Source organism: Nicotiana attenuata, unplaced genomic scaffold, assembly GCF_001879085.1.
Source record: "Nicotiana attenuata strain UT unplaced genomic scaffold, NIATTr2, whole genome shotgun sequence".
In the NCBI taxonomy this organism is placed as follows: Eukaryota; Viridiplantae; Streptophyta; class Magnoliopsida; order Solanales; family Solanaceae; genus Nicotiana; species Nicotiana attenuata.
The window spans coordinates 169,157-186,296 of record NW_017670351.1 but is presented as its reverse complement, the minus strand read 5'-3'; the positions used below and the strand labels follow the sequence as shown (position 1 = coordinate 186,296).

At 41.4% G+C, this 17,140-nt stretch overlaps 2 protein-coding genes across 2 annotated transcripts; one reads left to right on the top strand and one right to left on the bottom strand.

Annotated features, from left to right (window-relative positions):
- Nucleotides 1-4,795: 4,795 nt before the first annotated feature.
- LOC109238239 (solute carrier family 25 member 44-like) lies at nucleotides 4,796-6,398 on the top strand. Its single transcript, XM_019404668.1, has one exon. It carries the CDS (start codon nucleotides 5,200-5,202, stop codon nucleotides 6,226-6,228), a length of 1,029 nt encoding a protein of 342 aa, XP_019260213.1. The 5' UTR covers nucleotides 4,796-5,199; the 3' UTR covers nucleotides 6,229-6,398.
- Nucleotides 6,399-8,170: 1,772 nt separating this feature from the next.
- LOC109238248 (PHD finger protein ALFIN-LIKE 4-like) lies at nucleotides 8,171-13,156 on the bottom strand. Its single transcript, XM_019404676.1, has 5 exons — nucleotides 12,901-13,156; nucleotides 12,723-12,755; nucleotides 11,667-11,895; nucleotides 9,645-9,777; nucleotides 8,171-8,710 (listed from the first exon to the last, which is right to left on the bottom strand). The coding sequence occupies exons 1-5, from the start codon at nucleotides 12,995-12,997 to the stop codon at nucleotides 8,441-8,443; spliced, it is 762 nt and encodes a 253-aa protein (XP_019260221.1). The 5' UTR covers nucleotides 12,998-13,156; the 3' UTR covers nucleotides 8,171-8,440.
- Between the last annotated feature and the right edge of the window lie 3,984 nt (nucleotides 13,157-17,140).

The window sequence follows — 17,140 nt, the reverse complement described above, 5'->3', positions numbered from 1 at the left end:
GTATTAGGGTCAGCGTAAAGTCGGCCACGAAATCTACCAAAATTTGAGATTTAATGGTTGTTCGTGGTTGATATTCGATATCGTACCCACTGATTTCTACGGCCCATTTGCACAATCGTCCCGAGAGTTCGGGTTTATACATTATATTTCGTAAAGGGTAGGTTGTCACAACACATATAGGATGGCACTGAAAATATGGTTTCAGTTTTCTAGAGGCACTTAGCAAAGCGAGTGCCAATTTTTCTAGGTGAGGATATCTAGTTTCGGCCTCACCTAAGGTCCTGCTAACATAATAAATTAGAAATTGCGTACCTTGTTCTTCCCGGACTAGGACTCCACCTACCGCAATTTCCGATACTGCTAGATACAAGTATAGTCGTTCGTCTGCCCTCGACGTGTGAAGCAATGGTGGGCTCGATAAATATCGCTTAAGTACTTCTAAAGCCCGTTGGCATTCCGGGGTCCATGTGAAGTTGTTTTTCTTCTTCAACAATGAGAAAAATCAATGGCTTTTATTGGAAGACCTCGAGATGAATCGCTCCAGTGCTGTAATGCGCCCGATTAGCCTTTGTACGGCCTTGACATTATCCACTATCGTGATATCCTTGATAGCTTTTATCTTGTCGGGGTTGATATCGATTCCTCGGTTGGACACCATAAACCCGAGGAATTTACCCGATCCGACTCCAAACGCACACTTTTCTGGATTCAGCTTCATGTTGTACTTCTTCAATATACTGAAGGTTTCATGCAAATGCTTTAAATGGTCCTCTGCTCACGGGGACTTAACTAACATATCGTCAATGTAAACTTCCATGGATTTTCCTATTTATTCTTCGATCATTCGGTTTACTAGGCATTGGTAAGTAGCACCGGCATTTTTTAATCCAAATGGCATCACGTTATAGCAGTATGTGCCATACTTGGTGATGAAAGAGGTCTTTTCTTGATCATCCGTGTTGATCCGTATTTGGTTGTACCCGGAGTAGGCATCGAGAAAACTGAGGATGTCGTGGCATGGCATCGATCATGCGATCGATGTTAGGCAAAGGGAAAGAGTCTTTGGGGCATGCCTTATTTAAATCTTTATAATCCACACACATTCTTAGTTTGTTCCTTTTTTTAGGAACTACTACTACGTTTGCTAACCATTCCGAGTATTTGACCTCCCGGATGGACCCTATTTTAAGGAGTTTAGTTACCTCGTCCTTGATGAAGCAATGCTTGATCTCGGACTGGGGTCTCCTTTTCTGCTTTACCGGATGGAACTTCGGGTCCAAGCTCAGCTTGTGAGTAGTGATATCCGGTGGGATCCTTGTCATATCGAGATGGGACAAAGCAAAACAATCCATATTAGCTATAAGAAATTGAATGAGCTTTTTCCTGAGCTCGGGAGTTAACCCCGTGCCCAGGTATACCTTTCGATCGGCAGATGTTCGATCAGCACGACCTGCTCCAGCTCTTCGACCATTGATTTGGTAGCGTCGGAATCATCGGGAGCTTTAAAGGATCGAGGAACCCCGTAATCGTCGTCTTCGTCAATCCCTTACTTGTCCAGTTGGGTCGAGGCTGGCATTAGTGATTGCTATTTGGCTTCCTGTTTTGCTTTCGAACCTGATTTCTTTGCCGATGAGAGTGTTGATATCGGGATTACTTCATCAGCGGCAAACATCTCCTTTGCGGCAGGTTGCTCCCCGTAAACCGTATTTATCCCTTATAGTGTTGGAAATTTTAATACCTGGTAAAGGGTCGAGGGAACAGCCCTCATGTTGTGGATCCATGGCCTCCCGAACAGGGCATTGTACCTCATGTCCCCTTCGATTACATAAAACTTGGTCTCCTGGGTGGTACCGACTACGTTTACCGGAAATGTTATTTCTCCCTTAGTAGTTTCACAAGCCATGTTGAATCCGTTTAGCACTCGGGCCGCAGGTACGATTTGGTCCTGTAGGCCGAGTTGCTCTACGACCCTCGATCGAATAATGTTGGCCGAGCTACCTGGATCAATTAGCACACGTTTAACTCGAGTTTTATTCATGAGTACAGAAATTACCAGTGCATCATTATGGGGCTGCATGATTCCTTCTGCATCCTCGTCGTTGAAAGATAAAGTTCATTATGGTATGTAATCTCGAGTCCATTTTTCCCTTGTGATTGATACTTTGGTGCGCTTTATAATCGGACCTTGAGGAACATTGACCCCTCCAATGATCATATGAATGACGTGTTGGGGCTCGTCTTGTTCATTTTTGTTTATTGGAATCCCTGTTTCTGAAATGATTCTTTGCTTGGTCGCTTAGAAATTCTCGAAGGTGCCCGTTATTGAATAATCGGGCTACTTCTTCTCTCAATTATCGACAATCCTCTGTTCTGTGGCCATGTGTGCCATGATATTTGCATATTTGGTTGGGATCCCTTTGTGTTGGATCATTTTGTAAAGGTCGAGGCCACTTGATATCTTTGATACTTCCGATAGCCGATACGATGGCAGCCGCATCAACATTAAAGTTGTACTTTGATAATCGTGGTGCCTCTTTGGGTCTGATAGGTCTATTGAAGCCGTTATTACTCATGAGCCCTCGAGAACTTTGACCTCGATCACTTCTCCTTTCATTTCGTGCAGAATTTCGCCCAGATCCGCTGCTCCTACAATCTCCATTATACGGCTGATATCGATCTCTATGCGACCTCGATTCTCGGTCAATATCCCTTTTGATTCTATCGACGGGTCTGATAGGATAAACGGACCCAGAAGGAGCCCCAAGTTGATCGTCCTCAACCCTGATCTTTGATTGATACCGATTATGCACATCGGCCCAAGTAACAGCCGGGTATTCTATCAAATTTTGCTTCAACTGTTGTGAAGCCACTGAGCTTCGAACTTGAGTCCTTGAGTGAAAGCTTGAACAACCCAATCATCAGCGACTGGTGGCAAGTCCATCCGTTCCATTTGTAATTGAGATACGGATTCTCTGAGCATTTCGTTGTCCTTCTGCCTTACCTTGAAAAGGTCTGACTTCCTGGTTTCGACCTTGATGGCCCCGGCGTGTACCTTTACGAAAGAATCTGCAAGCATAGCAAATGAGTCAATAGAATTAGGTGGTAAATTATGGTACCATATCATAGCTCCCTTTGACAGGGTCTCCCCGAATTTCTTTAGCAAGACAGATTCTATCTCGTCATCCTCTAGATCATTCCCTTTGATAGCACACGTGTAAGAGGTGACGTGCTCGTTTGGATCGGTCGTTCCATTATACTTAGGAATCTCGGGCATGCGAAACTTCTTGGGAATATCTGCACTCGGGGGGAAAGGTTTTTGTACGAACTTTTTGGAATCCAGTCCCTTCAATATTGGCGGTGCCCCCGGGATTTGATCGACCCTGGAGTTGTAAGTTTCCACCTTTTTGTCGTTTTTCTCGATCTTCTTTTCCCCCTCAATTCGCTTTGTCAGTTCTTCGAGCATCTTCATGATTACAGGATTGGTCTCCAATTCTTTATCGTTCAATTTTCTTGAAATCGATTCGACCTGTGTACAACTTCCTGGGACGGCTTGAGCTCGACCTTGCTCGGTGGGTGATTCTGGTTTTGGAGCTGGGCTATTGATTCCTGCTGAGCCTGTAATATTTCTAAGATCACCCCCAGGCTGATCCTGCCATCTTCACCGCTACGTGCGTTTTGAGCGGCTGATCGAACATCCCCACGGACGCTGCCTTTGGGATCGACGGCCAAATTTTCGTTGATGGCTACGTGTGAGCTGACGTCGATTGGATCTACAGCCGGAATTCCATCGAGGCCAACCGGGGGTACATCGTTCCCTGGTGCTATGTTATCATTTTCGTCCTGGTGGCCGAAATCATTGTCAATGTGTAGAGGTGATGACTGAGAGTTTGACATTTTTTAGTCTTGTAATCAAAGATACTTCAAAGAACAAGTGTAAAATAGTGTGTGTTACGAAAGTTTGTACCGGGTAATCACTATTTCCTTAGCCCCACGGTGGGCGCCAAACTGTTAACCCTAAAAAACGTATAACAATTAAATTTATACGCGATTTTAAGGATACGTGATATAACTTTGCACAAATTAAGAAGACAGATTAATATTGAAATTGACGACAAATGAATAAATGCAAACCACACGAATCGAATAGCCTTGGCTCTCGAGTTCTGTCACCCTTGAACCAAAGATATTTCAACAGACGTGTGAACAAAGTAACATGATAATAAAATTTAGAAAATGACAGTATATTGCTTTATGTTGCGTAAAGAATAATGTGTTTTACATATGATCAGACCCCCTTTATATAGTAAGGGAGTCTTACTCTTGATACAGTTCTATATGAGGTAAGAAATCTCATGATTAGCTAATTAATCAGCCTCTTCTTGATACGTGCAGGGATTTCCGCCGTGATCCTCGATCGATTACGGATATTTCAGCTTTCCGTTATTTGGTTCGGTAAGTTTCCCTCGATCTTGCTCGGTCTCTATCTTATTCGTTCTCGATCTTGATCGGTCTCTGGGTCACGAACTCGACGATCTAACTTTACACTATGGTTCGATATAACACGAGGTCGAACCTTATATCTTGATTAGTCACACAAGGGGCGAGCCCGATTTTGACGTATACATTACTAAAATACATAATTGAGGTGAATGACGTATAAACGATAACACTTTTAACTTATGTTAAATGGTCATGATCTCATATGTTGATTGACACGTGTCCACATGCACAAACCCTCGGCTTCAGATCCACAACCCACCTCTTCACTGTTACACTCTCTATAAATCGAGCTTTCTCACTTTTCAAAAACTCTCTCTCTCTCTTAGAAATAATAGGCTTGAATTTCCCCCGAGGAGATGATACATCCTTCTATGCTGATTCATTTTAGCTCTCAAATCAGCCTCCACAAAAGCAAAAAGTAACACAAAAGCAATTTACATTGTAATTTTATATGTGCAGCTTTCATTGATCTGAGCTTGACCTATTTGAGAACTCCACAAGTTAGTACTACTAGGGTTGGTTTTAGTTTTCCGTTTTTCTCATCCTTTTTTCTCTTTTATCTTTTTTTTTATAATTCATTCTTGATAGGGTTCTTTTTCTTTCTTTCCAGTATATATTAGGTGGTTTTTTAGATACTAAGTGAGTTTAGTTGTTAGTTTGAGGCGTTTTAATATATAGCGAATTTGAGAAGTGGTGAAAATGAGCTTGAGTATGGCAGAGGATGAATCAACTTCAAAAATCCAACTTCCTGCAGATATAGATTGGAAAATGCTTGACAAATCCAAGTTTTTTTTCTTAGGTGCTGCGCTATTTTCTGGTATCTCGGGCACACTGTATCCGATTGTAGTGTTGAAAACGCGGCAGCAAGTTATGAGTAAGCACATACCATGTCTAAAAATGGCAGTATCCATGTTGCGGAATGAAGGGTACAGAGGATTTTACAGGGGATTTGGTACTTCCCTCACGGGGACCATTCCTGCACGTGCCCTTTATATGGGCGTGCTTGAAATGACCAAAAGCAATGTTGGAACTGTTACTACTAAGTTGGGATTGGCCGAGGCATCTTCCTCGGCCATTGCCAATGCAGCTGCTGGTCTTAGCGCTGCATTGGCGGCCCAATTTGTGTGGACCCCGGTTGATGTTGTGAGTCAGAGATTAATGGTACAAGGAAATGGAAATTCTAGCTGTGGTGTTGTTGGATTGAAGTATTATAATGGTGGGATCGACGCGTGTAGAAAGATAATTGGTAGTGATGGTTTGAGGGGATTGTATAGAGGATTTGGTATTTCAATACTGACTTATGCACCTTCAAATGCAGTTTGGTGGGGTTCATACTCTATTGCTCATAGAGTGATTTGGGGTTCTATTGGTGGCTATTTTTGCAAAAAAGACGATGAGTATAGTTATACGCAGCCAAAGGGGAAGGCTATGGTGGCAGTTCAAGGGTTGAGTGCAGCATTGGCTAGTGGAATATCTGCATTAGTGACAATGCCACTTGACACAGTGAAGACAAGATTGCAAGTGTTAGATGATCAAGAATGGTGTTGTAGGAGAAGACCAACAATTATAGAGACAGTGAGGAATTTAGTGAAGGAAGGTGGATTAGGTGCATGTTATAGAGGATTAGGTCCAAGATGGGCATCAATGTCTATGTCTGCAATAACTATGATCACTACTTATGAGTTCCTCAAGAGGTTATCCACCAAGAATCAAGAGAGCTTTGTTTGATGAAATCTTGCATACAAACAGCAAAGAAACTAAACAGGGAAAGGGGAGAAAATGTTGTTCTATATGTTCAATCCTTTTGCAGCTTTCTTTTTTGTTATCTTTTGACTAAATTGTAGTATAACACAGTGTAGATTTTGTAAAGAAAAATGTAGCAATATTTAGTAAATATTGTTTTGTCTTTCATGTTGTCTCTTGTCCTGCTCCTATCCTATAAGCGTGTCAAATCAGTTTTTAAGTTCTTTTTAGTTTTTTCGTGTGTTTCACAAAGTTAAAAACTGCTTAAAACAAGTCAACAGCAATAAGTTGGGCAAATCCAACTTATTATTTTTTGGCTTAAAAATTATTTATATTGAAAAGTTACTTTTTTAAGCAAATCCAAATGTGCTCCTTGTTTTGGGACCCATACCATGACCATTTTCTATGCCACTTTATGTCAAAGTGGATTTGGCATACGTCCTTTTATATTTCTTTTCTTTTTCTTAGTTAAGCAATAGGAGGTAAGTAAAGTATAGAAAGAATCACCTAGATTCCCAGTTGTGGTACATACATATTCATAATCTCTAGGGTTGTATTGGTTGGTTGATACTTGTAAGCATGAAAAAGGTGTTGGGCAGCTTAATACACAAAGTATCTCGCGTTCACTTTGGGTCCAGAAAGGGCCATACTCAAGGAGTGTAAAGTAGATATCCTATCGTAATGCAAGTATTAGTGGTTGCGTCCATGATTTGAACCCTTGAACTATAGATCACACAACTTTACCGTTGCTCCAAAGTTCCTGAAAAAGTGTTGTGGTGGGAAAATGGTTGTAAACAAATTTAGACCTGTCCTTTTTTTGTAATCTCAAAAAGTTCTTCAATTGTTTGACTAACAAAAGTTATCAAGTGTTGAAGTGTGATTGTCCTTGTCTTTCCTCAAGAGACAGCAACTGTTGGTCAGAGGTTAGGTGGCTCCTTATATCTACCCTTTCCTTTGCACCTATGAAATATGAAAGAAGAAAAATCCAATTGATCAGAGTGATATGATTTATATTATAATTTTTTGAGTTTTATTTCATGTGGCACTATCTTTTATTTTTCCATTTAAAATATAGTACTTAACATCTTTGACGTGCTTTTATAATCACAATTATTATGACCGATTTAAAATTAGAAGTTTTAATTCTTTGGAGAAAAAAAACTTAATGTGTCTTTGACTTCTAAATTTTTGTCTACAATTAAGTTTAGGTTTGTGAACTAAATATGTCCACATTTTGCAAACATTAAGAATTACTTGTGTTGAAGAGTATATATCAAGAACTAAAATAATCTTAAGCTCATGTAATAAAAACTAATTTTATTTTTTCCTTTTTGAAATACAGTGTTGTTACTAGTGAATGTGACAAGTCAGTCGCCTTAGTTCAATAATCAACTTTTCTGAATATCCAAAGATAAGACGAAGGAGTGGTTAAATTAATTGATTCAATCTTCGGAAGATAACTTTATCTGTGAAATATCCATAAAATATAGCCAACAGTTTAATCAAATAAGGAGTTCTAGACTAATTACTGAAAAGATTAATTTAACAGGGAATACATAAGTTGCTTTCCTGTATGGGTGCTCAATCTCAAAGATATTTTTCATCGTTACAGGCTCCTTCTATTCAGTTTACTTCCATTGTTTTATTTTATGTGATGCTATTTGATTGAATACTATGATATATTATATACGAAAAAGGGCCAAAAATACTCTTATCGTTTAATAAATGGTTTACTATGGAGCTCCGTCCACCTATTTGTCTGAAAATACATCAAACGTTATAAGTTTGAAATTACCCCGCGACTAACGGAATATTGTGTGGCCCCTTTTTTTAATGAGCTGGCATAATTTTATTGGGCCACGTGACACCTCAGTCTGGATTGAACAAACCCACCCCAGGTCATGAAACGCGATTTTGAAGAGCAATGTATCCTTGCCATATTGCTAAGGAAAACAGCTTCCATTAATAGCATAGACACTAATTAAGACTCAACAATCTTGAAACCATCACTTTAACCTGCAGAAATAATTCAGATGTGCAACCTACATAATAAACAACACGCAGGACAACATAACTCAAACTAGAAACAAATCTGACATTCAAGAGCCTCTTGAAAAATCTCCATTTCTCGTACTGGACAAAGATCTAGCTAACAATTCCCAATTCCACGAAGTGTGCCCCAATAAAGAAGGTGCAATCAAGGGCGTGCTCTCTTGTTGCTGCTGCAAGATGGGCACTTGTACTGCTTGATATGTTCTGCCCTAGCAGGAGTGATTTTAACACACTTCCCATGGAACCATATCTCACATATGTCACAGCAGATCCAGAATTCGTCAGATGCATAGTTTTCGCCGCAAGCCCCACATAGTGTTTCTCCTTGCTCGTCATCTTCCAAGCCATCTTCATCCTCATCTTTTGGTTGTGGTCTTGAATACTTGACCTGGGATTCAGGTCCACGTTGTGCCACCTATGATCAAATTGAACACGCTTAAAATTGGCACATGAAACAGTAATTCCACTTTCAGTTTTTTTACAGAATAACATCTCTGTAGACATAAAAACTAACAAGTGCAAAATGTCTCAACTTAAGAAGTCAGCGCGCTGTCAAATTTTCTGTTTATTTCAAACAGGCTGTTCAGGTTTTCTAGACAGATGGCTTATCCATTCAGTCTGAAGGAGAATGGTCTGCAGGTTAGTCTATTTTAACTCTCCTTTAGTTTTGGTTGAAAACCTATTAAAGACATAAGCAGCCTATCTACCAATGAGATCAGGGCTAGAACAAACCTATAACATGTTTGGAGAAAGTGTATCTAATTCATACTAACGTCCAGCAACATCTCAAACACCAAAAAGGAAATTTGTATAGTTATTAACATTAGGTATTGGACTAAAGTCTTGAAGTGAAGAACATCTGCTATTTCACATAAGTAAACTAAGGTATCAGATAGCATAGGGTACAACAACAATGCTTAACTGAGAGGTACACATGCCGAAGAGATTCACACCACATGATTCAAGAATCTAAGAAGCCTAAAATCTAAATATTACCATTTGAAACAGAAGAAATGCTGCCTAAAATCAGACAGGTAATAAAACTAACTTAACACCCTGTTATGGAAGAACCTAAAAGGTCCAAATATCATAATATTAGCACTAGCAACAACAACATAACCAATATAATCCCACATAATTAGGCCTAGGAGGGTAGCGTGTACGCAGACCTTACCCTTACCTTGTGGAGGAAATAAATCTTAAAAAATAAAATTTTGTAATCACCTCATAACAAAGAACTTATGAAGATTATGTTCAGCTACGGCATTCAATCCAAAAAAAATGAGAAAGGCAAAACTTCCGTCTGTCAAGAAGAAGGGAAAATGGAATAAAGGTACCATGGTCACTACCTTTGAGTTTGACTTAGACTTGGTGCTGCTGTGATTTGACACTGATGACTTTTCTTTTGATTGTTTCTTGGCTGTCCCAGACACAACCTCAAAAATTGTAGGAAGATCATTCATCATATTAAACAATCTTCTCCTGAAACTCAAGATAAAAAGAGCTGCTTAGAGTTTTTGTCAAAGCTGAAGAAAGGTACGACAGTCTGCTATCGACTAAAGCAAGTACCAACAAGAGTCTAGCTCAGGTTTCCTTTCCTTTCCAGAACTTTCTTCTTTGCCCCCATTTCTTTTAGATTCCCAGAAAATACTTTAGTGTTACAAAATAGAACAAAAATTAGCTCGGAGTAAACACCCGAACATTATGCAAAAGAGAAAAGAAAAGGGCTCGGCACTTTCTTATCAGAACAAATGTCAAGCATATGACAAACTTTATTTAGTGTGCCAACTAAGGAAACAAGATCAACACCCTTAATCATTAACTCCACTTAAATCAACTAATCCCTTTATTGGACTTGTGAGGCTACCCACGAGATTTTGAAAATGTTATGGTTTTCAAGCTTTGAGATCAACCTATACCACATTGCTAGATTATAATTTTCATTGTTCTTCTCAAAACAAAAGATTTAAAGATTGCCGATTTGGACATATTCACACTCCAACATACATTACTTTTCAGCTTAGCACAGTTGGTACTGTTAGTGGCCGGTCATCAGAAGAGGTTACCGTAGGAGCATTTATTTGGTCAACTCCCATTGAGCCAGGTTTTTTTTTTTTTTTTTTTTTAGGGGGGGGGGGGGGGAGGGAGGGGGGTATAAGGCGAACAAGGATCCCGATTCTTTAAGCATGAAGTAAAGCGCACAACTTAAAAGTTATCTATATATTACATCAAAATGCAATTACCAAAACTAAGTTCAGCATCCAATATACAATATAAAACTTATCCAAACAGCTCAAATTAAACATCATTAGATATGATTTAACTGCAATCAATAGATAATTGTAGCCACAAATTGATTTTCACTATAAAAAGAAAAAAGAATTGACTTGTTCTGTTCAATTTCTCATTTGCAAATCTTCTTTTTACTTTTGAAACAATCAGTTAAATAAAAAATTAAGAGTAGAAAACGGAATAAAACAAAAATAAAAGGAGAAAAAGAAATGTTGACAGCAAGAGAGAGCAAAAGAGAGAAGCAAAGGTACCAACCACCACAACGACGAAGAGGAGGAGAGGAGAAGGAGACATCATGAAGAAGAATCCAGAGAAGCAGAAAACTAATGGTAGTACAGTCATCATAAAACAAAGCAGAAAATGAAGAAGAACTACCAGCAGTAGGAGGACGAGATGTTAATAATATTTATAATAAAAACAAGAAATGACTGGAGTGTGCCAACATCCTACATCGTAAAGCTGAAAAGAGAGTAAGATCCTAATCTGAATTTTGCTCAATAAAAACAATAAGTTGCATCGCACCCAAAGGTGTGGCCTAGTGGTCAATAAAGTAGGTGAAAAACTGAGACCGATGTTCAAATCTCAGCAGAGACAAAAGATACTAGGTGGTTTTTCACATCTGCCTAAGGGCTAAGCCTTGGTAGAAAGAGTTACTGGGAACATGTGTTGATGGGAAGTAGTAAGTACCCAGTGGAATAGTCAAGATGTGCGCAAACTGGTCGGGTACCACTGTTATGAAAAAGCAATAAACTGCATCAATTTAATTAACATATGACGAAACAGTAGAGTAAAGACATAGGAAAAGAACTAGCTACAAATAAAGGTAAATGACACATGTTACAAGCCAAATACTAATACTGGTTTTTTTTTGTGCCATACTGCCATACATCATAACAGATGAATCAGTAGAGATATATCACAAGGCAAGAAAGTAGATTAGAAATTGATGTAGAAAAGTCAGCTTTTAATTCGTAACTTCATAAACCTTGCTCAGGATCCAAGTTGCAACAGCATTTAGGAAAGACAAAAATTTCATTTGGGCTAAAGAGATTTTGAAAAAATGAAAGCAGAAAACATACCTATCAGCTCTATCGAACCCAAATCTAGCACCAAAATAAAATGCAACAGAAAGTAACCATGCATCACTATGCACAGCGACCAACGAGAGCCAGTCCTTCTCTTGCATGCCATCTCGGGCGAAGTTTATTCCCAGAGCAGGCTCGGGAAGCTCCGGTGGCACTTCTTCAGCTGGTAAATTGACTTCCCACTGTTCACTTGGAAATCCATAAAGGCAAAGGTTTTCTTTCTCTGCATTTGAATGAGAATAAAAACATAGTTTCAGCTTCTGACTGGGTAATGTAGACCACAAGAGTGTAAATCAAAGCATTTGAAGATATTGAAAGAAACGGAAGAAGGAAATCTTCATCAGCTTCTTTTCTCATTGAAGGAATGCTTTGTCACAATTAGAAAGTCTACTACAAAATTTAACCCAGATTTAGCAAGAATTATTCATACTATGCAAGTCTTCTAAACACGTGTTGTGAGTGAAAACGTAAACAACAAGAATCAAACTTAAAAACAACTTGACTCTAGCTGCCTTTTGGTGCATTTAGTCTACAAGTACATATTCTCTCAACATAACTCCAGCTCCACTTTCTATAACCCAAAATAAGAAGGAAAGGAACAAGAAGAACGGCGATCTTGTCAAGAATGACTTGTAAACCTTTAACATAGCTTGGAATCCCATTTGCAATTATTTATCTCAAAACTCTCAGATTTCAATATAAAGAAACATTTTTTCAAAATGTGAAAACTGCACCTAATTCATTGTAAAGCGACAGAAAATTACATAGCAAATTTGTAATAAAAAAGTTTTTTTTTCTTCTTTCTTTTTTTTTAAAAAAAAAATTGAAAGCTCTTAAAAGGTTTGATAAAAAAAAAATGTAATAATTACAAAAGAAAATGGGAACATGAATACACATATTAATAGCCAAATCAATCAAAAAATTGCACCAGGAACACAGCCGGCATCCATACAAGTACTGGAGAGCAAGATTTTTGTACAATTATGTATTTGAAAAAATATATAGTAATAACTGACACAACATTCTGAAAATAAAAAGACAAAACTTTACCTGGGTCACATTGTTGATAAAATTCTTCAACATCTGCAACAACCCACAGAAGAAAACATTAAATTATAACCATATATTTGCATGAGACGACAAAAATTAGTGCAGTACCACAACAACAAAAAAATCACAAAATAAAAATAAATGGGTTAAAAGTTGTGAAATTGGGGAGAGTGGTTACCGGTGGTAAGAGCTTTAATAAGTGCTGCTCTTCGACCCTTAAAATCTCTAAATACTTCTTCCACTGTTCGAGGATTGTATTGTTGACCTCCCTCCATAACTAATTTTGCGATACACAAAAATGGATTGTGGATGAGAGAGAGAGACTCTGTGTGTGTTTGAGAGAGAGAGAGACTCCGCCCGCGCGCTCGCGCTTGGAGGGAAGGAAAAAAGAATAAAATTTTGCGGTGTATCGAAATTTGTTTTGAGGTATTAATATGAGGGAGGAGAAGGGTTTTTGTGTGAAATGAGAGTTGACTGAAAGTCAACAAATTCAGTCAACAAATCAATTGGGTTTCATGTTCCTAATTGACTTCTCATTTTCTACCCCTTGGACCAGCTCACGTAGCTATTCAATTAGGAATTTTCCTCCCAAATCTCCATGTCAAATCTGTTTGACTCAAAGGATACTAGATACCTTATAAGTGAGAACAATCAAAATGAATCAAGGATCAATCGTAATCGAAGATAATAAGACCTAGATATGTGTATTATATTTGTTATAGCTTCCAATAGATTGGATATTCAAGAGAGAGATAGAGAGAGAGCTTGTTCAATAATCAATCCCCCCTTTACAACATTGGGATCCTCCTTTATATAATAGGAGACCCTCCTTAAAATAATAAAATAATACAGAGATTAGTCGCGTTCCTTAGAGAGAGAGAGACGACGGAACCGTTGACACACTTCACGCCGACATTCTTAGGTCGTTCCCTCACTTCGGTTAGCATATATTCGTTGGTCGTTCCTACCAACGTGGAGACGTAATGGGCCGAATTTGACCCTATACAGTTAGTCCCTCCGTTCGTCGGCGATGCATCGAGGTGCGTCCCCGATGGACGGAACCGCGAACCTTATTTTGGGAGAATTTGACCATGCTTGAAGACGGCTGCATGAATGAGAGGGAACGAGTGAACATTTGAATTTATTGAAATGCTGACGCGCGGTTTCTTTCTCAAAGTGACGTCATCACACGCATGCGTCATCATTGCGCGTCTTCCCGAGGAAACACAAAAGGTGTTCTGATGCTCGGTTTCCCGCGCCCGTTTGAATTCCGCCTCTTCGATTTCAACGCCACCCAACCCTATAAGTAGAGGAAGAGTTTAACTTGATCCAACTTTCGATCATTTGCAAGCATTTCCTGACCTTCTAAGAAGGCACTTCCTTTCTTCGAACCCCCACCGTTTCTCAAAAATCACACTTTTCGTTGTGTCATACACCGTTTCCTGGACGAAAATTATGGCAAAGCCCCGAAGGGATGATAATCCGAAGGCTCTTGATAATACGTCGTCCGATGTACTACCTCCATCTGGCGGTGACGAGGGAGACGGAGAAGAGGAACTCACCCCCCTTACCGTGGACAACGTGTTACCGAAGCAACTTCTTGTTAGGAGAGACTTCCAAAAGGATTCCCCCGCGCAGCCCTCGGAGAATTCTGAGTTAATGCAGGATAACTTAGATGACCTTCGTACGTCGTTCGGCATACCTGCTCATATGGAGATGGTCCCAGCGGGGACGGATTATGCGAACGTCCACAGACCTGGATATTGCTCGTTCTATGAATATCCTTTTTTAATTGGTTATGGTCTTCCCATCTTTCCTTTGGCGGAGGAGCTTTGACGCTTTTACAACATGTGTCCATCCCAACTCACTCCGTACACCTTAAAAGTATACAGGATAATGTCTACATACGCAGAGCTGGCTAGGTGTGAGGTCTCCGTCCACCACCTTTTGCAGTTGTTCAGCGCCAGTTATCTAAGGGGTACCATGCTGCATTTGAAGAGCCGTGGTTCGAAGGGGCTGGTCATCAAGACCGATGACCGACCCAGCCACGGTTATTGGCGTAGGTACTTCTTTATTAAAACGGAGCACCTGGTGTCTGACCCTGTCAGGTTCCCAGAGAGGTGGAATTCGAAACGTAAGCGTTCCCATCCGTCGAATTCTTCATCATACGTAACCTCAGCGGTTCTGGTCGCACCATCGTTATGACTTTTTCCTTTTATTTTGCAGCAATGGCTCACGCACCCCGGTTCATTACCGGTATCAAGCAATGGGTAGCCGGTTTGCTGTCTTATGCTGAAGAAACCCGCACATGGTCCGCATTCCTTCAACGCTACGGCCCCGTAGGACCTTCAGGTAATTCTTTGGCTTTAATCGGTTGTTTCCACAAACTTCATCAACTGAACTATTTGTGTCGACAGGTCGAAGCGTTCCCAAGAAGAAGGCGACGGTATCTACCCTCGCTCGATCGGATATCGGCCCGGCTGCTCGGGAGATACTTTGCGCATCTGTCAGGGAGGGTGTTCCCGTAGTTCCTTTACAAGGGGTTACGCCTGTAGAGGCGACTACGAATGAGGCGACACCTTCGGCACCGTTTCCGCAGCCTGCGGATGAGCCTTCCGAAGCGGGGAGCCTGAGGAGAGAAAAAGGCAGAGGCTTGAAACGGGCAAGGCGGTAGCGACCGAGGATGAGAGGAGTAACGTGCCTCGTCAAACGCCTAGACCCGTCTTCATGGCCGACGCTATTCGTTCGGGGAGGCCGGCCCATCAGGCGAGTGCGGCTGCCGATGTTAGCTCAGTTCGTGCTGCTGAGGTTGGCTCGACATCCGCCGTTAGTGGGGATGCTGAGGGATCGGACCCTGAGATCGCCCAAGAAGATATGGACGGGCTGGCGGAAGGCCTCACGCATGTGGAGATGACGGCGGACGGATCCGATTGCCGAATCGTGATTCTGGGGGCTTATAACTTATTGCAACACAGCGAGCAGGCGGCGTTGGAGATGGCTTTGTTATGTGCCGCCCCCGAGTGTGAAATGCTAAGAGCCGTCAGTGATGCGGAGCTATCTCGAAGGGTCGCCGGCATGACTTTACAGGTAAACTTCTGTTCTTCCGCGTGTTGTGAGGTTGACTTTGATGTGTACTAACTCATGTTTTCTCCTTAGACCCTTGTTTTGGAGGCGGAGAGGAGGCGTCGCGAGCAGAAGAAAGCGACCATTTTCAATAAAATGGTGAAGAAGTATAAGAGGTGTCGCTCCAAGCATCAGGCGGCGGTGGACCTTTTCCAACAGGACCCCAAATTTCGAGTGTTCCGGGAAGGTCTTGAACAGAAGGAGGTGCAATTGAAGCGCAGGGTGGCCGAGTTGGAGAAGACTGATGAGGAGTTGGTGAAGGCTGTGGCTCGTAACAGTGAGCTGGAATCACTCCTCAAATCGAGGGAAGAGGAGTTGGAGCTTAGTCGTGGGGTGGCGGCAGAGGTTGCCGATTTGCACCATAGGGTGGCGGCCATGACTGCCGAACTCGAAGTCAAGGCGGCAGAGGTCGACGCTCTTAGGCGTACTGTCCTACCAAGGCCTGGAGACGTGGATCGACCTTCTTTTTCCCCGCTCTTGTCTGACGAGGATGCGCGTCGCGATGCACGTGAGATGTGGGTTTATGCGGAGGCCCGACTGGACGTATACAAGAAACTTCTCTTTGCGGGTCGTGCCACTGAGGAGGAGGTTCAGGAGCAGTGGCATGAGGCTCGTGCCGCTCGGGCAGTCTGCGGATATAGTTCTGACTCCCCCGACCGGGAGGGCTATGCTTCAGAGGACATTAATCGGATGGATTCTGTCTCCTGGTTCAATGAAGCTTACCGCCTCGCTGGTGACGGCCGAGATGGCGAACAGACGGGGGGCGATGGGCATGATGGCGAGGCTCCTTTGAATTTGTATATGTTTTGCTTTTTTGTAGAATGTAATGGGGGCCCTTTGCGGGACCGAATGTATATACTTTTTGTCACAATGTATGAATCATACCGTTGCTGTTAATTCTTTTTGTGTGATTCTTTGTTTTTCGGACCTTCACCTTCGTAGAGCCGGTATCTGTCTGTTTGTAGAAGATTCGCCGCCTCTCTGGGTAACGCCGAAGTGGTATAGGCGGTCTAGGGGGTGGTCCCCTGGGGCTAACCGCCGTCGTAGATAAGTCGAAACCCGATCTTAGTGAATAAAACAAGAAGAAATCTTAACCGTTGTTTGAATGTTGTTCGTCGTAATCGAGCTTGACTGACGCTTAATGGCGATAGCTTTTGCCAAGGGGATGTTACTTTGACTGTCGTCGAAGTGTCATCCGTCATCGTTAAGCGGGGTCGGCGTTTATTGGTGGTGGCCTTAGCCGATAGGATGTAACTTCAACTGTCGTTGAAGTGCTATCCGTCGTCGTCGAGCAA